Source organism: Apteryx mantelli, chromosome 1, assembly GCF_036417845.1.
Source record: "Apteryx mantelli isolate bAptMan1 chromosome 1, bAptMan1.hap1, whole genome shotgun sequence".
In the NCBI taxonomy this organism is placed as follows: Eukaryota; Metazoa; Chordata; class Aves; order Apterygiformes; family Apterygidae; genus Apteryx; species Apteryx mantelli.
The window spans coordinates 205,808,566-205,834,165 of NC_089978.1; the positions used below are offsets into that span (position 1 = coordinate 205,808,566).

General features: G+C 40.3%; 1 protein-coding gene across 1 annotated transcript in view; it reads right to left on the reverse strand.

Moving 5' to 3' along the window:
• Positions 1-25,600, reverse strand: part of LOC106487728 (sucrase-isomaltase, intestinal-like) — a 65,484-nt gene that overhangs the window by 12,426 nt on the left and 27,458 nt on the right. Inside the window, exons 8-17 of the mRNA XM_013946523.2 lie at positions 23,061-23,186; positions 22,373-22,504; positions 15,876-15,989; positions 15,647-15,763; positions 15,481-15,565; positions 11,966-12,083; positions 8,763-8,931; positions 8,108-8,224; positions 5,299-5,447; positions 991-1,075 (exon numbers count right to left, since the gene is read on the reverse strand). Coding sequence (XP_013801977.1) covers positions 991-1,075; positions 5,299-5,447; positions 8,108-8,224; positions 8,763-8,931; positions 11,966-12,083; positions 15,481-15,565; positions 15,647-15,763; positions 15,876-15,989; positions 22,373-22,504; positions 23,061-23,186 — 1,212 coding nt within the window. The remainder of the gene's footprint in view (positions 1-990; positions 1,076-5,298; positions 5,448-8,107; positions 8,225-8,762; positions 8,932-11,965; positions 12,084-15,480; positions 15,566-15,646; positions 15,764-15,875; positions 15,990-22,372; positions 22,505-23,060; positions 23,187-25,600) is intronic.

Below are 25,600 nucleotides of genomic sequence, written 5' to 3' on the forward strand. Positions count from 1 at the left end.
CCGTGCTAGTCATCAGCTCTTAAAAACCTGGGGGAGCCTGAAGATGAAGGACTGCCGAATGAAGTGCCTCGGTGGAGTCAGTATGGTTTTATATGTAGGAATAACAATTTCATTCTGAATTCACAGAGGCACAAGGGCTGGATAAAAGAAAGTGTCAAACAGTGACCTGTTTGTATCTTTGATCATCAGCACTGGCTAGAAAATATATCAGATATTCTGGCAGCATGCTGGTTGCAAACAACACTAGGACACATCACATGCAGGTATTTAGTTCTGCTCAGCTACCCTTTCTGGTGCTCCGTTGGGACTGGAGCCTGTCAGCAGTGAGGGCAGGTGAGGAGAGAAACCCTCCCTGCTCCGGTCGAGGAACAAGAGCAAACCCCTGTGGGTCCTATGCCAGGGGCCGGGTTAGCAGATGTCCCCCTGCCCCAGCACCACAGGGAACGGCCAAAACAGCCACAGGAAAATGCTAGTTTATAAAATCTGTCAGATGAACAACTAACACAGTCATTGTCATTTCATTAACGACTGAGTTTGCATGTGATGCTGGGAAACTCCTGGCATAGCCCTCGAGACACTGCAGTTCCAAAACGCTACTGGTGGTGAGTGGTAATGTAGGAACCAGGTGTTTTTGATACCTGCGTGTTTCTTCCTAGCTCAACAATTATTGCCGTGTTTGTTGTTGGAGGGAATTGTCAGCAATAATAGGAGCACGCAAGGAGCAGCATCCAGCCTGTTTACATCCAGTGAGTACTTGAAGTGGCAAGGAAATGCCATGCCCTCGCTTTCATCCTCCCACTTCAATCACTGGGCAGCTCCGTACTTTCAGTGCAGCTCAGGCTTTCTTTGAAATGTATTCTGCAGGCTTTGACAGTGCCAGGAAGAAATGGGTGGATATCAGCAAACATGCCCTGAATGTCATCTAATGCCCTAAGCACAGTTCATTTCTTTTATTTTAGTATGATAACATTTTTTAATTACAGTACTTGCCTCTTGAAGAACTGGAGCAATCATAAAAGCAGGCCCCCAAAGGAAGGCTGTATCTATTTCATGAGTCTTCTGATCAGAGGTAAATCTAGCATTGAAAGTGAGAAATGCAATATTAATTCATATTTTTATAAAATTTATAGAATATTTTGATATTACTCACTGCTACCAGAAATTTGCTACTTCAATATATCCTTCAACACAGCCAAATATTTCACCTGGCTGAAGGAATGTTGAAAGCTGGATAGAGATTAAGAAATTCAGTACAGTGACAACTACCATACCATAGCTGACCAGGACCCTCACAAAATGCTGTAGCTGATTTCTTTGCAAAATAGCAATGGTGGGGACAACCGCTAATTTTACTGCTGTCCAGCAGTTGGAGACCTCATCCATGGCACAGAAAAACAGGTTTCTGTTCTCACCTTGACCTTGAAAGGCTAAACGCCATACCCTTCCCTTTCCCCAGAGAGCCCCTGCAAGGAAAGTCTGGCTTGGGGCTGGCGATTGGGCGCGTGGGCCAGATTAGGGGGGCAGGAGGAGAGCAGGGCTGCAGAAGCGTAATGCAATGCTCCCTTGTAAAACCCAGGGAGCCTTGGATTCAGCTTCCAGCTTCCTGCACCATTTGCAGATTCACGTTCAAAACCCTTCGCAGGACAAACACAGAGGAATCTTCCTAAGTGTTGTGCTTGTAGCTGCCTTTCCTGAATGGCATCATATGGATTTCAGTCCATTTTATTCAACACATTAACATCATTTTGGATTCTGATCATGTCCTCTAGAGCGCTTACAAGCCCCTTTGCCTGTGGTCATCTGCCAGCTTGGGAAGTGCTTTCTATTCCATCATGCGTCACTTAATGAAAATATTGAATAGCACCAGGCAAAAAGGATGGATCCTCCCTCCACTCAGGAACTTCCATTCATTTGGCATAAAATCCTTGAGAATTTAAATAGGCTTTCAATCATTTGTCAGCCTAGCTCCTAGGAAATTCATCTGGATCACGATTTCCTAGCTGGCTTATTAGCATCACGTGGGGCAGTTTCACAAGCCCTCCTAAAGTTAAGATATCTTACACCTCTCTGCTTTCCTCCTGCTCCTCCACCCCCCTTCCCATTCAATAGCCCCATGCCCTTGTCAAAGAAGGAAATTGGGCTAGTTTGACATAATTTGTTTTTGACAAATTCACACTGGTTGTTTCATATTAACTTATTATTCTCTAAGGAGATGCAAATTATTTGTTTAATGATTTATTCTCGGTGTGTTTTTTAAATGAGGCTGCTCTATACTTTGCAGGTGCTCCTCTTTAGAGATAGGCTTCTGTTGCATGTTGGCTGGAGCAGAGCGCCTCCCCGGCAGCCCTGCGGCTCACTCAGTGCTCTGGCTGGTCCCACTCTGCGCCACGCAGACACTGCACCCAGGCCTGAGCAAGCCCAAGCTTACAGAAATTACCCCAAATAGGCAAAAACAAAAATATGACAATTAAAAACGAAAAAGACATATTCAGTGTTCTGAATTCTAAAATAATGCAAGTTTAGGGAAATAGATGGAACTCAGGATAAAAGGTTCTTGAAGGCATGCTTCCAGCCCTGCCCCAAAGAAACCTTGATAAAGACAGTAATTCTTCAGAGTTTCTTTTCCCAAAAATGAACAGTAGCTCTTTTGGACATCATGATTTTGGGCATTATTGTTGCATTTCAGCATAAGGCTTTTGCAAATATTTAAAGTGGGTTTTCTTGTTTGCTGAATTACCTGGTCTTAAAGCTTTTGAAATATAATATATTAATTTTTCTTGCTATCTCAACAACTTTGCTGTATTTTTAATTTAGCTGTAATAAAATTACAAGGTTGTCACAATATACCAGTTCGTGGGAGATTTTGGGAGAACAAGCTGACCAAGACATGATGAGAAAAGAAAAGTTGAGCATCTCATTTGCACCTGGAAACAAGCAGTTAGCTGTCTAATTAAACACTGTTTTCTCTTGTAATTGTAGCAGCCACAAGTACAAATTCAGCAAACAAATGAACTTCCCCATTTTGAGGATATAAGCCTTTAAGCTCATCATATCTGTGATCTACAAAAGATGCTTAATTTTATCTACATGCTTTCGATGCTGGGCCTCTCTTTCCTTACCTTTGCTCTGTTTGGCTATAACCAGAGCTTTCCTTTCCAGAAGTACAGTGTGGATTGCCACCTCAAGTGCATTTTGGATAGAGTCTCACTGAGTGAATGCCTCAGCAAGAGGCACCTAAAACACATCTAGGAATCTGCTGGGATGCAGTTATTGTTTGTTATTTGAAACCATCACCTAAATACTTGAAATGAAATGAAAGAATTTGAAATGAAATGAAAGAATTTGAAATGACCACATGAAATAGCTGTTGCTTGGGGACTCCCTGTCCACACAGAGATGTTTTCACAGTGATGTTTGTGAAGTAGTGACAGCTCTTCCTGAAAACCTATGGCAATTTTTTAGTTCTCCTTTCTATTCCTTATGAGGAAGAGAAAGACTTGATGTAAAATTCCAACATCCATATCCCCAAAATTCTGTTTCATTTCTCTCTTTCTCTCAAACCCACACTTCTATTCCTACTTGCATGTAGGTCACTTTCTTTACTTGAGCTGACCCACTACGGCAACAGCTATTAATTAGAAATAGTATGAAATGTTTATTATGTAATAATAGTAACCAGAATTAAGCAATAACAGTAAGAAATATTTTAAAGCAATTTTAGGATCCAGCTACGGCAACATCAGCAAGTGATGTAGCCCACTAGGATGGCACCTGGGTAATAAAAAAGTTGGTGCTGATCTCCTGATGTCTACACTACATGCATTTTAGAGATTTCACTTCCTAATAATTCTAATCTAGTCCCACAGGCCAAACTCCCATTAATGGCTGGAGTGCACCTTCTGCCTGAGTTACCCCTGGCAGAAGTTCAGCTGGTGCATCTGAGACTGCTCTACGATCCAAATCAAAGCTTTGCAAAGTGGAGAAGATCAGGAAATTGGCTACTGTAGATGTGCCTAAATAGACTACAAAAACTGGGGATAGAGAGAAACATAGCCTTGACATCACTGAAGTCATTCTGTGTTAGCAGAGATTAGCTAACATTAATGCCAAAATGAACTCAATCATTTCAGATATTGACACAAATCTCATTAAGCAAAAATGCTGCTAAAATAAATACTTGAAATAGCATAAAACCCCTTGTAAGAAATGAGCACTTATAAAGCTTCTCCTAAATGTTACACAGTTAAATAAGGTAACTGAATATGAAGGGGAAGGTTACTGCTTTTAAAATTAATCAGTTAGCTATTACATTGAGTAGGCAAAATAGATTTCATGCATATCTATTCCATATTACAATGTTCTGCACTTTAGTTTAATCTCAGTTTAATTTGTAAAAAATGCCTTACCCTTTAACCAAAACGTTCTTAATCCAAAAGGGAAAAAGAACATTAAACATTCAGACGTCCAGGGCGTAGCCCATATCAATGAGACTAAATTGTGTCAGAGCTTTGGGCAGTAGCCTTTCATATGTATTATTTGCACTCTTTTTGCTCAAGTCTTTGCATAAAACATACTGAAATAGAAGCTTTATCAAAAGCAGGTAAAACGCTTTTTAAAAGATGCTGAGAGGGAAACTAAGCCTCACTTTGATTCACGCTTCTTCCAAACAGAGAAAATGAACTGTTCTGGAAATCTGAGGATCATATTTTCCAAGGGTTTCTTCAGTCTGTATTTATTAATTTTGTCTTTGCACCTGCTTCTACACTCAAACATCTCAATCTCTGTTTACTCTATGCAATTTGTGGACACAGATGTAGGTTTCATACATAGCATGCAGATGCAAGTGCTAAATTGGAAAATGCAAATGCTGTGGATGATTGGAAAATGGAGCCTGCTCTGTATGAGGCCTTCTTGGTATTCAGGACCAGAATACAGATTTCATAGATTTAATTCCAATACAGAAAATACAGGTATGTGACTCCTAATTTTAAAATAAATAAATAAGGACTGCCTATTTGCCTAAGAGAAGAAATTTTCAGAAATCTTATTACTTAGCTCTTTTTTCATAAGAAGCAAATAAAGGCTATATTTTATTGAAAATCCATTGCATATATTGAAAGTATATTTGGTATTGCATATAAATAATTTGATTAAATCTCATTGTAAAACTGTTCATGTTAAGATAGGCTATGCATAATATGACTATCACTATTATCAAATAATAACTGGTTTTTACACAGAGTCTGAAATACTTTTGTGAGTAAAATATGACAAGAAAGAAAGAGACTCATAACTTACTCATGCATCAGTGATCGTGCCACTGTGTTTCCATGAACATGAGACTCAAAGAATAAGGTGTACAAGTATGGCAGCAGTGAGTATCTGATCCGAAGCGTTTCTCGAGATATCTTAGCAAACTCTGCTCCAAACGCTGCTGGGTCTTGTTCCTGTTCATGGAAAACTTCAATTGGTATCAAGCATTATAAATATGCACTGCAAATTCAACAAATAATCTGGGTGTGACCTAAGGAAAGACGTTTGCTGACATAATCCTACAAAGGTGAATGTTTACATAAGAAAAAATACTAATTTGCAAACTGAAAGTTTTAGTAAGAACCATGTCCACTATCACCAAACTAATATTTGTACGGATCTTTTCAACTTGAAAAATTCCACTGAGCTTCACGAAGGCCGGGCCCCGCTGCAGAGCATATTAATCACCCACAGCTGCCCTTAACATCACTACCGCGAGGGGAGCTGTGGATTCCCACCTGCACGCAGGAACAGACACCCCGTATCGAGAAATCATTTTGCCTTTGAGATGCCCGTCCTCCGGGCCCGAGAACGGGAAACACAGGAAAAAGGGAAGACTGATGTTCCGCAAAGCAAAGCCTAATTATTCTGGTCAGGAACATAAAGACCAACCTGTTTTAAAAGTAACAGTAAATTCATGGCCCCACTGAAGTCCATCGGAGCGACTCAAGGCACTGCAAGCTGTGCAGAAAATGTTTTGTCGGTATTAAGAAAGCACAGCTCGACTTCTCGTCCACAGCCAGGCACTTTGGGACATAGCTGAGCACAAAGCGCCAGCGAGGAGACACCAAAGCCCTGCAGCCCTAGATTTAATAAATCTAACTCTGCTTGTTGGGTCATTCTGATCTACTTTTAGGACAGGTTTGGTTCTCCCCTACAACACGACACGGAGCAGGCAGCCCAGGGCAGGGCTGACCCTGGAAAGCCCTACACGTCCTTTAATTCCTCTTGCCCGAGCTTCTCCAACTCGAGACTGTGAGTCAACTATCAAGTCACACAGCTCCCTTCTACCTTCAAAAAATTTTCCCATAATACTCAGTTTTCTCATTAAAGTTGAAGAATGTATGAGGAATTCCAAGGATAATGAAACATAAAAGGAACAGAAGTAACAAAGCTTTTTATATTATCTAGTGCTTTTCAGACAAGAAAAGTATTAATTAAACCATTCAACATCCCCAGTGGATTAGGCAAAGTGGATATTTAAGATTTTATTTTAACATCAAACTTAATATTAATTAAACTCAATATTTAGTTTAAATTTCCCCCTTATTACGTTTACATCAGAATCAGTCATTGATAACTTTTCCTGCTGGTTTTGAGCTCTGAAGCATCCATGTATTATTTCAAAAATCGTACTGCATTTTTACCACTTTAATTCTAACACTGTACAAATATTGCCTAAATTCAGAAAAAAATGGTCAGACTCCTTAAGGGAGTCACCCAAAACACCTTGTTCATTTCTTTCAGTGAACACAATGTTTTAAATGGATTTAAGTGGTTCAATAACCCAAATGTATCTTCTATTACTTCTGTCATTCACTCAATACTGAATTGTAGCTCCCCTCAAGTAGACCAATTGCTCTTTACCTGCTTAGTTATGCTTATTAAATTGTGCATATGTGATTAATATCCACTCACCCAGTCAGGTCCTATTTGCATGCCCAAAGGGCCAAGTGAACCTACATAGATAAGGCATCTCTAATTCTAGTGAACACAGGTAAGTACAAAATATTTATCAATGACAGCAGCTAACACCCCACAGACTTTTCTTCTCCAAGAGAAAAATACCAGCATATCTCAGGTATTATTGCAGACTATGGGGTAAATTCTGACCCTCTTAATGCCAACGCTATAGCTTCTTATTCATACATTTGCCCAGTTTCTGAATTTGCATCCTACTTTCATGCAGAGAAAAAGGTCTTTTGGGGGACTGTAAATGTTGCAACATCTCTGATAACCCGACTTCAAAGAAAAGTGAAAGTTAGCTAATAAACTGAGCATTGCACAGATGAGTTTACAAAAGAAAAAAAGGGAGTTATTGAACCAGCAGAACCATTTCTGCATGATTGCAGACAAACACAGTGTTCTCACGAAGGCTGCAAGACCTTCAAACTGTTCATTGTTAGAAACAATGGGACATTTCTTTCTGTCTGAGATGAGTCTTGAAGTGACTTCACGGTATGTTGAAGTCAAGGCATGGATTTGAATGCAGACTGCATTTTTTTGATCCATCTCCTGGGTTCAGTGCCTTTTTTCAGTTTTCACTTCTCCTTGGCTGACAAGGCTGGTGCTATTGCCAGCTGTCCTTGGCATTCTTGCAGGTTTGTCTCAGGTTTCTAACTGGGATGTTTGTCTGAAACCTGCTTTTAAATAGCAAAGATGGCGTATAATGCCATCTCTCCCCTTTCTTGAAATACATAATAAAGTTACAGAAGTACTGAAACAAAAATTGAAGTTACCAAGTGAATAAGAAGATGTGATGATTCTTGTCAACAGCCTGGGCAGACCATTTTCTGTCATTCAAAATACGCAGCACATATTTCTACATGGTTTTCAGATGTTAGAGACTATATATTTTTCAGAGTTTCTATTCAATCTTTACATTATGGATGGTGAAAGTTACTATGTAAACACCTTACTATGTAATTCCTGCTGCCACTGCCCCCCATAAAGCACTCCTTTTCACCGCTCGAGCTTACCTGAGAAAGGCAGGCTGATTTCTGAGTGTAACACAAATCACCATCATCAGTTCTGTAATCATAGGCTACAGCTTTGTGTAACTTTATTTACTTACACTGTTTTTCTCTGCATTGTGGTTTCTGGAAAATGGATAGAAAGAGCCAAGTTGCATCCAGCGCAAGCAGAGTTCATAGGTAGTGTTATAGTTAAACCCACAGATATCAGCACCAATCTGAAGAAAAAATATCATTGGATAAGTGTTTGTGGTTGTGACTAAGACCCAAATGTGAGAAACTGCAGAGTCTTATTAATAAAATCACTTTAGGAAAGAGATACTTATTTCTGACAACTTTATAAGAATGCTCTATAATATAATGATATGAATTTTGCAGGGACTGATGTTTTACTGACTTCTAGAGCATTAGAATCACTGTGAAAGATCTGATTGTATTTCAGCAGTTTTACTGTTTCTCTAGTCCAGATTGCAAAACTAGAAATATAGAGAGGGATCTCAATGATAAAATATATATTACAAAGACATCTGCTTTGGGTAGCAAGCACTTATTTAATTTGAATCTAACACTGCTATTTTGTTTCTGTTTAGCTAGTCACAATTGATGGCATTTAGCTTTTTTTAATCTGCAGCTCCTTATGCTATGGAGGGCCATGACTGCTGGCCATCTCAAGCAGCATATTTCAGAAAACATTCGAGTTAATTTGAAGCAATACTGTATATTGGTCAGCAATTGCCTGAAAGACTTCAGACTTACATAGGGAATCCCAAAGAGGTTAAATTCCAGAATTCCAATGATTGACAGGTGCATGTCTTTCCACTGTGAAAAGTTGTCACCAAGCCAGTGACCCCCATGTTTCCCACTTCCAACGAACGTAGACCGACTTAAGACAAATGCTCGCTTTCCAGTTGCTTTCTGCGTAGCACTGGGGGAAAAAAAAATGAAAAAAGCAACAAGATCATTAAAGAGAGGACCAGTAACCAAAAATGGCCACATCATAAACCTGAGACTTCAGACACAATTTTACTTGAGGTGATGTTATATTTGAAACAATCACTGTTGTGGTCCACAGCCACCCTGAGTCATGTGAAAACATAGAACAAAACTGCAAATAATGGAAAGTCTTACTCACCATAGTAAAAACCTAAAATTTGTCTGATCCATGAAAACAGTATGTTTCAGGTATTTTGGGCTTCCTAAAAACTAATTTGCACTTAATTTATTCCTTTCTGTATTAGCATGTTTAATTTAGTGTTCTATTGTTTCCTAAAAACAAGTACAACATATAATTTTTGTCAGTACAGGATATCTTTAGAGATATGTATTGCCAAATAAAGTTTTAATATCCCGGAATTAAAAGTTAAAAAAGTAAATAACAGGTTTCAAATCAATTCAGAATGCAAAAAATTTAATTATTCAAAATGTCACACCATCCTTTTAGTATTTCTTCTGATTTCCTGTCATTTTTTGATATATGAAGTTTCTTTACAGACTTAGTGGTGTAATGAATTTTTCCTTGCATTTTGAAAATAATGCTACACCACTAGTAAATTGAAGAAACGGAATATGTCTTATTGACAAATCTATTACAAAGTTCCTCAACATAGGATAATCTCCATACAAGATTACATATTACAGTGTTCTATTTAAGTATACAAGATTCAACTGAAACTTTGCCTGTGAGGAGTTGAATACAAATCAGAAAACATCAGGAACTCAAATTCAACTCTGCTTCAGTAGGATCTGGGCAACCAAACTCCTTAGGTTCTCTGGGAAGTCCTAGCCTGAAATATTAATCACATTTTTCACCACCCACCTCCTGTCTCTCTCCCTTAACAAGATGTGTTCAAGAGCTCATTCATCCATATTCACAATAATCAATATTTAGTGTTAGCTCTGTAATGGCACAAAGCCTTTGAAACACTTCAACACTTGTTTCCAAAGCAAAGAAACCCACCAGTGTTCATATGAGCTGATACACGTTAAGCTTATGGGCCACATAGGCCAGAGGTTTGATTCCCGAAATACGCAGGGGCCTGTTTGGTTGTGTATTGTAGGAGCACCACCTGGCCCCGTACTGCACGAGGGTCCCTGTTCCTTCTAGAAATGGCATTTGGGAGCACTGTAGGGACAGGAATCTCTGTTCTCTGAACCTTTTCCTCGGTGTCCTGCGGGACTCCTCTCCTCTGGCTGGGCAGCACAAGTATTTGGCTCCATTTGCAAATGCAGGTGCTTGTTGAGGGCAATATTGGAAAACTATGATCCAGAGCTGCCTAAGCAATTTGTAACAAATAATTTACTGAATAAATTTTAGTCTATTGTGCATCATTGCTGAACAGGTCCGAATGTTCTCAAACCTATTTGTTGATTGAAATTATTCACAGAATATTACATGTGAATAGTTCTTGGCCTTAAGCTTTGCACAAGCTGATTGTTGGTAGTTTACTGTATCCAAATCCTTGCCATCTGACTGCATACATGGGTCAGATGACACATTTCCTATTCTCTGGATGCATTAGCATAATTCTTAGAATTGCTTTTTATGCGATTACGAACTTGCCATTCGTTTTCAGCCAATATCCTGCAATTGATGCTGGTTCACTAAATATTCCTGCCAGTAATTTCATTTACTGTATTATTTGTGAAGAGCAAATGCAGAAAGGGTATACAAACAGCCTTGAAAAGAAATGTCTTTGAGCAAACCAAATGAATATGTATGAAAAAATCTCCACAGAAATTTCCCTGCTCTGCTGCAAATCCTGCCTCTGCTTATACTTTTAGGTGCATTCTGCAGCCTTCCAGGACTCTGTCAGTCTGGCTGACCAAAACATGAGTTTCTCTTGTGGGCAGCTCTGCAAGTCACTGCCCCAGGAGCGGGTAAGAAAGATCCACTGACCTGGGGGAGGCTGAAGAACCTGAAAAGAGCCAGACAACCATAAATAGGTAGCCTGAGGACCAGTCCCGTTCCCCAAGGGGAATCATCACCTTGCCCGCAAAAAGGTGAACTTGAGGTTTTTCACACTGGCGCTGTGAGGTTGGAAAACGCACCTTTGGCTCCTGGCTTAGGCCCTAGCCAGGCTGGTGGCCAGAGAGTTTGCAGGTCAGAGACCTTTCGGCTCCTTCTCTTGAAAGCCAGGCTGCTCTCCAGCCAGACGTACAAGAGCTGGCAAACTGCCGCTGGTCCGTACCCAACATTTCCCTTCCCCCCGCCTCGGCATATAAAATGCAAGAGTATCAACACCTTAAATAGGCATGCTTGGCCATGTCCTCTGGATGCTAGCACACTGCAGCTAGTGAAAAGGAGTGTTAAATACTAGAATTAGCTGGCACAAGAACCCCTGCTTTGGCGCTTACATTGAGCTATTAAGCATATCCATGTTTAGCTCAGTCTCTGCTGGAAAAGGTGTGATTTACCCATTTGATTTAATCGAATAGCTAGCTTTTCACTGTCACTCTAGCTTCACAGCAACAGAGCCTGTTCGAGCAGGCTAGTTTTGCAGGCTTCCCAGCTGCAAAATGACAGTTTTCCAGTAGCAGGCAGCAAGTGCACTCAGCCCCTCTTGGACCAACAGGGCCCCAGACCAAAACGCAAAACTCTGGCTGCCAGCAACCTGAGGCAGCTCCAGAGCATCCGGGGGGAGCTGTGCCATTCTGATCCTTCACCGCGAATAATATAGACTCCTCACCTTGGACCACAGTAACTAAGTCATGGAAAAATTCCCGTGACGCCACGCGAGCCCTGGTTGTGTCACAGCTGCACATGAGCAGCCCCAACTAAAGGCACTGAACACCTTGCTGTAGTTCTACAAAAGCCACAGTGGAAGAATTAGGCCCTACAAGTGGACCTTGATTTTAGCATAAAATTGAGAAAGAATCTGTATATTTCCCATATAATGTCAGCTGCTTTTAAATGTATTTCAATAACCTGAAATCTGCTTAGAAATACTTAGAAATCTTACTGGAAAGTTGGTGCAGTCTGTGACCAGCCAAAGAGAGAGTGCGTATTGTAGTGTTCTCCCAGGTACGTCTTGGAGTCAGGACACAAGGTTTTTTGAGCCAGAGCACGATCAGAAATGCCTGAGAATGATATGTAACATTGCAAAATTATATACATCACAGTTCAAATCTCTTCATTTATCTACTCGTCAAGGAGGGAAAATGTCAAAGGATTTGTAAAGAGGAAAAGCTGAAGAACCACAGCATCTACACTGATTAGATGCTAATACGTAGCAATGAATGCCCTCTCGCAGACGGGCACGTATTTCCTCAGGAGGGTGAGAGAACTGAGTAAATAATACTAAAGAATTTCAAGTTTTTTGTCCAGTAAACCAGAACATCTGTACAGGTATCCTATAGTCAAAAAGTAATAGCCAGAAAGAAAACTACTGAATTATCGAATTAAGAATATTCCTACATATTCTTTTCCCTAGTGACAAATTTTACTTAACAGCTAAGTCATTTCAAGGGGAAAAAAACAGCAGAAATTCAGGTGCACAAGGAACTTGCATAGTTGTGTACAGTCATGAGCCCTCGGTTTGCATATCACTCAGCTGCAGATGTAATTAGGCAGCATGACTCAGGAGAGCTCCACTAGCCCACCAGAATTCATACCACAGCTCCCGGCTTGCCCTCTCTTCCCCGAGGCAGCTCAGCCTTAAACGGCAGCAGGACTAATGGCTTGGCCCTGAGCAGCATTGCTAGTGATGGGCAGCAAGCGTCGGCAGTGTGCGGGGGCGGAAAAGTGTCGGATGCAGCGGTCCATAGCGTGTCATCTGCTACAGCTCCATATGCCGCACGGAAGGGAGCAAGGACAGATGTAATGGGTATATTCACCTGTGGATGGGTCAGCCAATAACCTCTCCATCTGCGCTTCACAGGTGGTGGGAACAGTGACAGCCTCTCGCCTTCAGCAAAGGTCGGGGTAGCCCTGATGCCTCTTGCACAGCACGGATTTAGCTGGGCCAAGGGGAAGCAATAAGAGCCACAAATTGGCTGCACAGAGGCTGTCTTGTCTTTGATCCTGCATTAAGGACATGCTGACAAAACCCATTTGGTGCAGCAAATGTGATTGTCTTCCTCTGCATGTAACCTCCATGAAAATGCCACATGAAATTCAGCAGGAATTGGCCAAGTCAGACGTTCAGTTTACACAATGTATTTATTTTTAGAGATGGAGTTGAAAAGATTATAAAATCCTCTCAAAAAAGAAAGAAGGTAGACTCTCGAATATTTTTCTTTTGAATGCTTAATTAGGTGCACGCTCTATTGAAAATATTTCTCTGTGAGCAAGCAATCTCAATTCCTAATTGCACTGTACTCTGTTTGCAGTTCATTACTACAAAGTGTATTTCTCGGTACCCGAAACCCCATTAGCATGTCTGCCACCAAAGCTGGAATCCTCGTGTTTGGATCTTTAGACACAAAGACTCCAGTGTGGCTGATCTGCATCTGAAATAACTTAATTTATAGGCAATTTCCAAGTAACTTTGACTGACATACCAGTGGTTATGGCTTTGAGAAAGACACTAAGCTTCTGGGGAAAGTTAAATTTAATGCCCCAGTGACACTTAATTATTAGCTCAATAAAATTAAAGTGGAATATAAAAGAAAATGCTGCCAAGTATGAATCATATTTTCATGCTTATTCTGAATACTGTTTATTCTGCCTCAGCAGTACTGATTATTTCACAATTGCACATTAAATTGTTTTATAGAAAATTGATTTGAAGGACATTTGCTTTTAGAAGTTCAAACCACAGGTACAAGTAATTGTGGTTATGATTTAGGTAAGGAGGCTGAAGGCTACATTGCCAAAAAGCCTAAGCACTGAAAGTGGGACTTGTGCAGACTCGGGCACTTTGATAACAGTGAGCTCCCCCAAATCCTGCCGATCCCAGGCAACTCCCAGCACCTTGTCGGACAGAACAGCTTAGTTCCTACCTCACACCTGTGCTGGCCAGGGGCCTCAGACAGCCCAGGGCATGTGGAATATAATAAAAAGCCCTTGAGCACACAATAGAAACTGATCTCTCACCCATTGGAAGAAATGCATTAGACTCCTGTCCGCAGAAGGGGGACCAGCCCTGTGGGTCACAAGCAGAAGTAGGTGCATCTTTTCTAAAGAAGGGGCAAGTCAAAGGGAGAAACTAGAGTCAAAACACACCTCGCTCTTCAACATCCCTCATTGTCCTTGTACATCATGCAGATATCTAGGTCCCTAAGTCCGATTTCTCTAATGGTGGTTCAGCGTTAGGTGTCACAGTGCTCAGCTTCACAACTCTGAAGTCTCTTTATGGGTCCAGCCCTCACTCCTTCATTTGAGAGGGTGAAGGGATCTCTTTGGTCATTGTCCCCAAAGGCTACAGCTGTTTTTGCAGCTCTGAATGCTAACAAAAATGGAGGCCAGCTTAAGGAAAAGCTGGAAATGTCTCATCAGTGCCTGGACTTTGGTCAATGACAATTTAATCAAGACCCACAGGACCAGTACAGAGCAGTTACAATCAACAATTGTCTCACAAAGAGACCAAACACCAAAATCATAATTAAAAACTGTTTCTGGTTTCAATAATTTACAATCCTTTTATAATATCATGTCATGTTAAGTTTCTCTTCTATACAGAGTGAAGAGAAATGAAGATTTGATAAATAAAATGAAGAATTCACATGACAGTGCAACAGCCTGAAGGGAAAAAGAGGACATTTCCAATGCTTCACTGTCAATAACTCATCTATGTATCAACTTCTTGCTGCATATTAGTCTTGCTAGAGCAGCAGGGTTTTCCTGGGGAAATGTCAGCTGAATTTATTGCCAGGAGCACTGGCAGTAACTGTAAGTATTCAGAGCTTCCTGGGAGGGAATAGGTATGCCATTAACTCGGCTACTGGAAGAGGTATTCCCATCTGCCCATCCCAATCAGTCTCCTAAAGTCTTGAAACCTTTTAAACACGTTTTTAGCCTACAATTTACTTTTAATATATAAATTACTTTCTTAGGAGGCTAAAAAGATATAGAATTAGAGTTTTATCAGGAAGGTGCAACCTTCCTTTTCATGGGATGGAGAAAAGACAGACACTGCCCAGCCCTGGAACTGGCAGTCCATAAATCTGCATCTGATTTATAGTATAGCTGTCTTGGCCTTTCTTCAGAAATATGGAGAGATGTCACATTCACAGACACCATGGGCATATGAGATGGCTTGTCCCAAAGCCCATTGCCAGCTGCAGTTTTACTCTGGTGCAGACCTGTGGCTCAGAGAATGGCAGGGAAGACCATTTCTCAAACCCTGTTACAAGGCCGCCTCACTGACAGAAGAAAGTTTCTTATGCTTGATGCTCCACCAAAGCTGAGACAATCAAGCCCTGAATGAATACGTAACTGAACACCTAGGAAAGGAAAGACGGAAAATGAGAGCTTTTTTATAGGAAATAACCCATCCAGCTTTAAGAAAAAGATTTTCAAGTTAACTATACTTACTAGGAATGTAAGGAGGGTTATTGACATCATTAACAGCACATCCAGGATACTGGCCTCTATCAAAATTGGATGGTTCATTCATATCCTTTAATAAAGAATTAGAAATATGTCAAAAGCTGAATTTTCTTTTTTGAAAAGAGGGGAAGGCAAATTTACTTAAACATACAATCCAGATTCCATCGTAGTCAAGGACATCCTTTAACTCCAGACACATCTGGGTCCACCAGTCAACTGTCCTGGGGTTAGTGTAGTCAGGAAACACAGAATGTCCATCGGGCCAGGCCTAGAGTTCATGAGTATAAACATCCAGTTATCTTCTCATTTCTGTTACACAATGTATTCAGCACTTTGAAACGACATTGATCCAAATTCATAAGTGAATTTAATAAACCAACCTTTCCGACAGCGGGAGTTACACCATCAGAATTATTCACCCAGACTCCCATTTCTTCTCCGAGATCATAAGGCCTGTAAGTACCTGGTTCTTCGTCCTTACTTATGAAAGGATCCTGAAAACAGTGATCACATTTCCATTATCAAAATATCAAGGGTAACAGCTATTTTTCTATTTGTGTATTCTAGAACAATTTGGATGATGTTCTTAATGTAGATTGCAATAGTACTGGAAAAAATGGTATTAAAATTTAATGAGAGTTGATTGTACACAAAAATGTAGGAAAAGTCATTAAAAATACATTGTGAGTATTTCTTGGAAAAGGCAAAATTAAGTGAAATTATTAAAAAGCCTCATGTTTATTTTTATGAGATTTTCTACATTCAACTGATTTTAAAGAAGCACTAGATTTTATTTTCCTCCCTTCTGAAGTCACTACTTGGCAAAGGGACTTCTCAGGCCTGTGCATTCCCACACTTCCCCGGGTCTGAATTTCTTTTGAGATAAGCTTCATTTCAACTTCCTCAGTGTGACCAGCTCAATTTTGGGATACTGAAAAAATCTCAAAGAGCTTGAAGATGGGACATATCGACTCAAAGGGATCTTTTTAGCCCCCTCACTTCATATCCAATATTGAACAAGGCTGTTTTACACCTGCCTGGTGCAGAGTAACCAAACTCAGGTGTGCTCCCTGTGCCCCAACGCTGTTTCCCCGCACCCTGTCCCTCGCCCTCCCCTGTCCTCTGGGCCCTGCCCTGCACACGCAGCCGGCCCTCTCCTCGCCCCTTGCCCGTGCGCACCACACATTTACGCTCCACCATCACTGTTCATGGACAGCAACCACCTCCCATTGCTCCTTCCAGCTTCCCGGGATTGCAACCACCATCCGCCCAGGATGATCATGGGCTCGATCAAAGGGAGCCTATGGGGCTCTCGGGAAAGGTGGTGGCCCACTATGCCATAAGCAACGAACAGGAATACGTTGAGGTGCCAGTGAAAGAAGAGATAATATTCAACTGTGCTTAGCATCCAGCTGAGAATAAAAGCGCTCTCTGCAATATGTCCCTAATTGGGAGCAGCTTCGTGTTATTCAGAACAATGGAAGATTGTAGCCATTTTAGATGAAGGGAATTCTTTACTTTTCTTTTATAAAATGTTATTCCCTCGGATTCTGCTTAAGGCGGAAAAACTTTCAGTTATGAAGCATAGGAGAGAAAAATACCACTGAAACAATCCTTTCATTCACTTATAGCTTGTATAATAATTTAAGTTAATTTTAATTAAGAGGTAATATAAGTTTAATTACTAAACTTCTTAAGGACAAAAAACAAAAGACCCAAAAGGCAAATTTTTTTTGAGGGCTTGCTTTAAAGCCCATTTTAATACCTAAATTAATTACCCGATTTACTTATAAACCCTCTGAAAACATCTGACAGCTACAGCTCTGGCAAGGAAAGTGTATTACTCCATGCATAAAAAAAAGTCCCTGCTAAATCCCTACCTTAAATGCAAAGTCAGTTAAACTATAACCATGTAGCTGCAACGTCACCTCTGTAATTAAGGAGTAGAAGTGTCCATTACCTGTTTAACTTGTTGAATAGTTCAACTCTGAAAAAGAGAAAACTGTCCATCTGCAATAATTATCTTATAATTGTGGAAAAGATGGTTCTCAAGGGACACGAAGGCTGGAAGAAGTCAGCTTAATTAGCTACTCCTAATCTAAACTTCTGGTTTCCTTCAGCTGAAAGGTTATTCCGGTGCATAAATCTAACGTATTATGCAGGTTTAGCATCATTCTAAAGAGAACAAAACACTTCCAGCCCTAGTTTTGCATCCCCCACGTTGTTTGTGGGGGAAAGAAGTCCATGTCTGTTAACTCTTTCCTCAATCACCTTTTTAGCAGCTGTTGGAGAGGAAATGCTGAGCATCTTACCTTCAGCTGACTGCCCTGAAAGTGGGGGCACCCAGTTCATCTCCAAATCAGCCCACTTCCACCTATGGTCCCAAACACAGTTTTTGATGCACATTCATAAAGATCCATCTCTGGAAGTTTTAACTTCTACAACTCACAGAGCTGGACTGCAAAATGTTAAAGTTATCAAGCATTATTTTGAATCATGAGCATGTTGCTACTGAGTTTTTTTTAAGTAATTTGTCACTCATTTCATTCCTAGCTGTTTCTATTTCTACTGTGATTTAATGGAAGGTATACAAGGTCTTTCATTAAAGCTCCTTTTCAGTAATGTTTATCATTTTACATTGTACTCATTGTTAGTTTTAGAACTTCTTTCTTTGTTTCTAAACAATATGTTTGTTCTGACTCAGAGTAAGTCACAGCTGAAGCCTGAACACTATTTAGCACAATGATGATGATTGAGTGCTGATATCATCAGATGAAATTTCCCTTAAATGGAGGTGGTCTCTGAAAGAGATAAGGGAAGAGGAGTGCTGAGGGACAACATTTGGGAACTGTGGCAATAGGGCTGTAGGCACAGAGGTGTCTCTGCATCTGATGCAGATGCAGGGACTAGACTTGCCCTTGATGGTGGGGCACCAGCAGCCCTAGCAGTGGTGCCACAGCCGAGGGCAGGATCCCAGCTTGGGGCAGATCACCATCTGCTAGTGTCAATACTGCTGGTTCGTAGGATCTGCATTTTACTTGTGACCATAGTGGTCTGCGATGCTGCGGCACATCACACAGAGGACTGAATCCATCTTCGTCGAATCTGCTTACAAGAGGATTTACATGATGCCAAGTGACTGAAATCAGAGCACATTTCCTGAAATCATCATGAGGGAGGCACTTGGGGAGTGCATTCATTATTATCATTACCCAAAAAGAATCTAAAGGGAAAATTGTTCTTTTGGTATCAAACTGGATTATGCTTGCCTTGCAGTTAGCATGACTTTGCTCTCACTTCGGAATGAAACTCTTCCTACTGTTCCAGCTCCTGACTCAATTTATGGGAATAATTTGCATAATTAAAGAATGCTAACAATCAAAATCTGACAGAAATATCAGTAACTGCCATAAAGCAAAGATGGAAAACTTCACTGCCTATCCTTCCCATTTGCTTGTCAAAAACAAAGGACAAACTGGATGAGCTTTTGTTCTGTTTTACAAACTTATCAAAAGGGCTAGAGCTGAACGTGGTCCTTAGTTACAGGTTAGTAGAAGGGGGAAAGAAGAGGTTCCTATCAGCTTACATGAATTAAGAATTATTAATTGTTATATTCCTTGTATTTGCCTAACTATTGGATTCAGATTTATATAGCAGCAGTTCTTTGCACTGCTATAGCATGCTCCATCTGAGAGTGCTTTAAAAATGTTGTTGGAGTTAAACTCACAATACATCTCAAATGAGCTCATGCAATAGTATTTCACTGTTCTCTTGTCCCACCTTTTCGCTAAGAAAATTGAGACTTGGAGAGGGATTATGTCATGGTCTCTCCTCTTAGCTTAGGAACACAGATTTTTTGTTGCTGTTGTTAGAAACTAATTACCCATGACGTTGGTTAGAAAGAAGAAAAACATTGCAAATATGTGTCTCAGAGTCTTGGCCCTGACAGCACACGATATTGCGAAGGATAAAAACTCAAATGTCCTGAGTTAGCGATGCTGTCTCCAAAAGGACTGCTGCCTTTCTTCCAGGGTCTAACTTATGAATGTCTTACAAAAGGTAAGAAGTTAACATACTTCACCTGCTTCACTGCTTGCATGTAACTTCTTACCTGGCAGCAATTGCAAAACAATTGGCAGTACCCAAACTGTGATGGAAAAGAGGTGACTATCATGTATTTACTGATCAACAAGCATGTACACAGGAAGAGTTACAGTGAACTCACAGTATTTTGTTCTTATATTCATGACTTTCAAACCTTTTTTTAAGGAATAAGTATGCAGGTGATTTTTAACATTACAGCTCTCCAACAGATTAGATCATTTTTGAGAGGTATTCAGTATACAGGGAGCCCAAACTGCATAATACTTGGAATAAACACTCAGTCCTGACTGTGCATGTGGTCATCTATAGCTTGGTTAGCTGTTTACAATGATGTATAGTCATAGTATTGGACTATTTTTTGTTTTGAAGTTGCTCTCCATCAGCATGACCTAGTAATCTGTCACTGCTCAAACATCATGCCTTGGAGCTCCACTGGTGGAAGCTGTTTCCACTGCTCACCCTGGAACTATTCATGATTTGCAGCTGCAACAGCAGTGGGTCTTTCACAGGAACGTACCTTACGGGACGAATTGCTGGCAAACACTGTTCACTATACAGGCTGCTATTTCCTTTAGTGATATGTAATTGATTTCTTGAGCTATGTGGTTTCATTTGAAATTCCTAGCAGAGAATGCAGTTATAGTGCAACAAGGTGAAGACTAGGCTATTAATAAATACAGAGCAGGTATTTTTAATTAAACTACAAAAAAGAAAAAAAAACAGCAGTCCTACATAACTGAGGAAAAGCAAACCTAATGGCAATATTTAAAAAAGAGAAAATACTGATATGGGTATCCACAGTCTTGACTAATCCAACCTTAGTAATAGGCAAAACTTTGCAACAAATTTTAGAGGGAAAAATAAGGACAGGGAAGCAATTCTAATTCTATCTATTTGACCTGATCATGTGATTTTTAGATAAGGATCTGCCACAGCTATCGGTTATCTTGACTTCAGTAAACATTTGATACAATGCCACAAGTGAAAGTGGAACCGTCCCACAATTTAGGACTATGCTATTCAGTCTCTCTTTCTACAAGCCTTCAAAGACACTCCCACTGACAAGATGAGGAACACAGCCCTTATTTTAAAAGGACTGAATTGCTTAGGGCCTAAACTTTAGGGGCCTACCCAGTTCTCAGCTTAGCTGGATTAATTGATCACATTATGAGTGTGAGCCACCAATATCATGCAGGTAAATGTGACCCAGGGTTTTGTCATACAGGACATTTTTAGTAGAATGAAGAAAATATTACTGCCATTCTCCAAAACACTGGGGTGACATTGTCTAGAGTGCTGTGAAATCAAGTTATCTATATACAGACAAATGAATTCAAATTAGGGCACATGTGGGGAACAGTTCTCAATACAATGAGAACTGAAGATCTTATCTGATAAAAAGAGAATAAAATACTTCAGTTTGTTTAGCTTAGCAAAATAAAGGCTGAGTGAGAATATGTTTATTCAAATATCAAGAAAGAAAATAGCAGGGCGAGAGATTGGCAATTTCAGTTAAATGAGAATAGTAGCACCCAAATAAAAGGTGTAAGCTGACCATTCAGGCTGGAAAATAGAAGACTGGAATTATAGTAAAAAGGCCTGAAAGGGACTGCAAGAGGTCATCTCCTCCTCCTTCCCCTGGCAGGTCAGCTCAGCCTGAATGGTCCATGATGCATGTGTCTGACCTGCTTGCAAAACCCTCTCAAATAGAGATCCCCAGCCTCCCCAGGCAGTCTGCTCCATGCTTCGCTACCTTTGCAGAGAGACAGCTTTATCCTAATGTCTACCTTGAATCTTTTTTGCTGCAATTTAAAGCACTTTACTTCTTATCCTGTCCCTAGTGGTTATGGAGAACAAATTATGCCTCTCTTCTCTGTAGCAACATTTCACATCTGTGTACATTGTTCCAGGTCTCAGTATTTTTGAATGTTCCCACCTAAGAAATGGAAGGTCATGCTATTGCCACAGTTTTAGCAGAGGAGCACCGTCCTTCTAGTACTGTGCTGCTGTTGAGCTGCATAGAGCAATTTCTTATGCATCTATCAAGGACTTTTATTTAATTTACTGGCTTCTAATTTCCTTGCCAACAATTACATTCACTGTAGTTACTGTGACAAAAACTAATTTCAGTGCAAGGATATGTATGGGGACTTGCTGGGAGAGAAACAGTAATCTTTGTTGGAAAAATTGGCAAGGGAAGAAGGAAAGCTCCTATTTTCACTTCTGCCAAAATTAATTGATTTGGTCAGAGATCAATTTTGGTTACAGGTTCAACATACATTTTTCATAAATTTTCATGCAAATTTATTTTACAGTAATATAGATGAAAAGTAAGTATAAGGCAAAATGAATTACAGTTACTAGCTCTCCAGAGTGATTAAGAGTAATTTTTTTCACTGTTCAGCTATTTCTGTGTGCATATTAAACTCATTTGTTTATTTTCATAAGAAGAACTGCATTAAAGCAATTCTATCTCAACTCAGCTTGGAACAGAGGCAAAATTTTTCATAGTTTTTACTGAACTGAGTGAAAAAAAGTAAAAGAAAATTAATGTTATGGTATAGAGGGGGTACTGGTGCACAAGCAACTGATAAATGCAATACATTTAAATGAGAAGCTTGTGAGATGTTGTTTTTCATCTTCTAGACAAATGACAAAACTGGAAAATCCATTACAATAGCATGCATGTTTTAGCACCTAGATACTGCTATGAACACTATGATGTAAACAGTTCCTATGAATGGAGAAATAATTAGCAACACTGTTATTTTACCAGAATCAAGACATAGTGCATTCCTTCTTTCTTCAGCTGTTGCATGTACTCTGGCAGACCGGCATAATTTACTTTATCATAGGTAAAGTCCAGACGACGTTCCATGTAATCAATATCAGAATGCTGGACATCCTAAACATTTTTAAAGTAAACATTTAAGTATTTTATACAGAGAATCAGACCCCATGTATTTATGTTTATAAAAGGTAACTAATCTATGAAATGAGACCTAAAAAAATGACTACAGTAATGGTAAACAATTGTAAGGCCAAATTCAGTTCCTACAAACTTACATGGTAGCAATGAACAAAATGGAAATGTAGAAGTCCTGGTATAGCAACTGTTTGGCATTGATACGCATCAGAAGTGCCATAATTCATGTATAAAGTGTCAGCATCTCATACTACCATATATCAACCCATTGTTCATCACAGCCCAACAGTAAATCCATATCAGAATTGCCTGCTGTGGAACCAAGAGCAACACTTAAACCTCATGTCTAAAGCCCACTTTAAACATTCTTTTAAGCCTTATAAAGATATTATATGCAAAACCATTACATAAGATTATGAATATCCTTTTATTCTACAATTCTCTTCATGGGATAATCATTTTTCCTCTATTATGATTCTATTTCACTCACTTTGGATTTTAAAATTAGCATATACATTGAAAAATTCATACTTACATAGGGGATATCATAGTAGTGCATGCGATCAACCGTTTTCTTTAAAACATCAATGCTTCCATAACCCCATCGCGAGAGCTGGAACCCCAGAGACCAGTAGGCAGGCATGTGTGGGCGTCCAATAGCCTACAGCAGGGAGGAGGAATAAAGTTATTCCAAGGGTGAGCTGAAGATTTTGGAGAGAGAAATTATTCTAAAACTCCAGAAGAGGCTTCCTGCTCACTTAAGCCATGAAGATCAGAGCATGGGTACAACACACACTCAGAAAGTTCCCTCAGTCTGTCATTGCTGAAGTGGAAAGCGACCTACTTAGCATACTACTTTGTGCACTTTTATTCACCATAGTGAACACATGCTTTAAGAAAACACTTGTTTTATGTAAAATCTCTTTTCTATGTAGATGTTCTATCTAGAAATATGGGGGTGAGGTGCATGTATCTGCTCCACCAAGGCACAGAGCTATTTGGTTTGGGGAAGACTCCAGAAACTACCCACTCCTCTGTGCCCCAAGAAGCAAGATTCTCTTTAAAGACAAACTTTTTTTCAAAGACAAACTTAAAACCTTGGGAATTATTGAGCAGAAAAGTCAAAATTGGGTCAACTTCACATTTTTGTTACCTCCATCCTTTGCTTTCTTAGGAAGGCTCCCTGTAAATTATACTTCCTTTTAAAATGGGGCAGGGCACTCTCCAAGACAGAAGTTGTCTCTGCTCACATGTTTGAGCAAAGCTTAGCCTGAAAGACCCGAGCCCTGTAGAGGGCCTCTGATTCCACCTTATGGACCGTGAATTGTAAGAATACACCAGTGGACAACATGGTGTAAAAAAACCCTGGCTAACTTTGAATGAGGGTCTTGCTCAGGTACCAGAAACAGCATTCCCACAGCAGCACAGCACTCAGGTGCCTTGACTTACATGATATGCACCAGCTGAAATCCAGTGTGGAGCCTTGCACTACCTGATCAGTGTCAAATCCACAAACCTTCTAGTTAATCAAAGGCATATCTTTGATACCATGTAGCAACATCAGCTTTAGTACTTCTTCTTGCCACATCCAGCTGAACTATTCCATCAAAAGGCTGCTGTTTATTTGAGCTCTCTGAAATTTTAATCATATTTACACCCCTTCCTGATGAAATTCAATTACTTATGACTGACTGTTCCTATTGCTGGCCCACAACATTGTATTGCCAGACATTAACAAATCTCTTCAAGGTCAGAGTTACTGTTTGGGCCCTCAGAATTCTCTGCTCAAACACAAGGCAATGAGTGAAATAGGATTTTATAAATATTTGATTTCCAGTGGTTCCATATAATGCAGCTGTAAATTGCTTGAGGAACCTAGATCAGCGGTACAGACGACTGCTCCGGCAACCTGTGACAAGCATAGAGCAACCATGATGATTCTAGAAATAAGCTGAAATCTGGGGCTGCATCATTAGTACACGCTGGTGTTTTCTGTGGGACATATCCTGAAATCCTTTTTTAAATGCATTTTTAAAGTGTTAGATCCCATGAAATTAACCTTTGTTCAATATTTTTATCACAGCTCATTTCTAATATCCTTGCAGGCAATACATGAAAATCAAATAGCTAGTAAGCACCCATGACTATTAATCAGTCACAGCTATTGGTTCCCTTGGGCTAAGTAACCATTCCTCCCTTATTTCCTTGTGGATCTCCATAGTTAGGTAATTATGCTGAGGAGTGAAAAAGAACAGAGCTTGAATAATGCCAGCTAAAACCCATCTACTTTAATTAAATAAAAGGAGGCACTCCTGACACTCCATATCAGTTGCATTGCTAAGCTATCTAGACATTGCAATGCATAAAGATGCCTCTTCCTATGAGATTTTCTCCAATAAGAGTCAGACCCAGGAGAGCAATGCTGAACTTGAAGTTGTTCTACAGGATGTCATGCTAGAGCTGGTGGGGAGCTACATGTGCAGGCTACATTGGGCGGGAAAATGGATGTGTGAGAAAAGTGCAGAGAAACAGCAGTTCTTTTAATACACCTAAGCTCACTGGAGGAACAACACAAGATAACTTGCTTGTAATCAAGAATGACTTGTGGCCAGACAGGCACTTTAAGCACTAAGGTTTACAAATTTGGATACACAGTGTGCTTTCACTTTTTGGGATGCTGCTATCTCACCGAAGAAAAAACAGGAGGAGACCAGAGCAACTCATGAAGTTAATGGTTTGAGCCATTCTGGGAGGGATGCTCCAGATGAGCAATGGGGCTTCCCCACAAACCATCCCTTTCCGGAAGGATTTAACTCTCTGCACCTCTTTCCAACACCTGCATGCAGCCACAGGCTAAACCCTTCAGGAGAAGCAAACACAGCTATCAGCAGCGTGTTCCTGGCACAGCAGTGTTTAGCCTTCATGGTGCACAGCTACACCCATCATACCAGGAAGCAACCTGGCTGAAGGTGGCCCTGAGCAACACGGAGAGGAGGCTGGCAAGCAAAGGAAAGTCTTTGCCACCATGGTGCAGTCTCATCTCCATAGTTTGGAGGTACTTGCAGGTTCCTCATG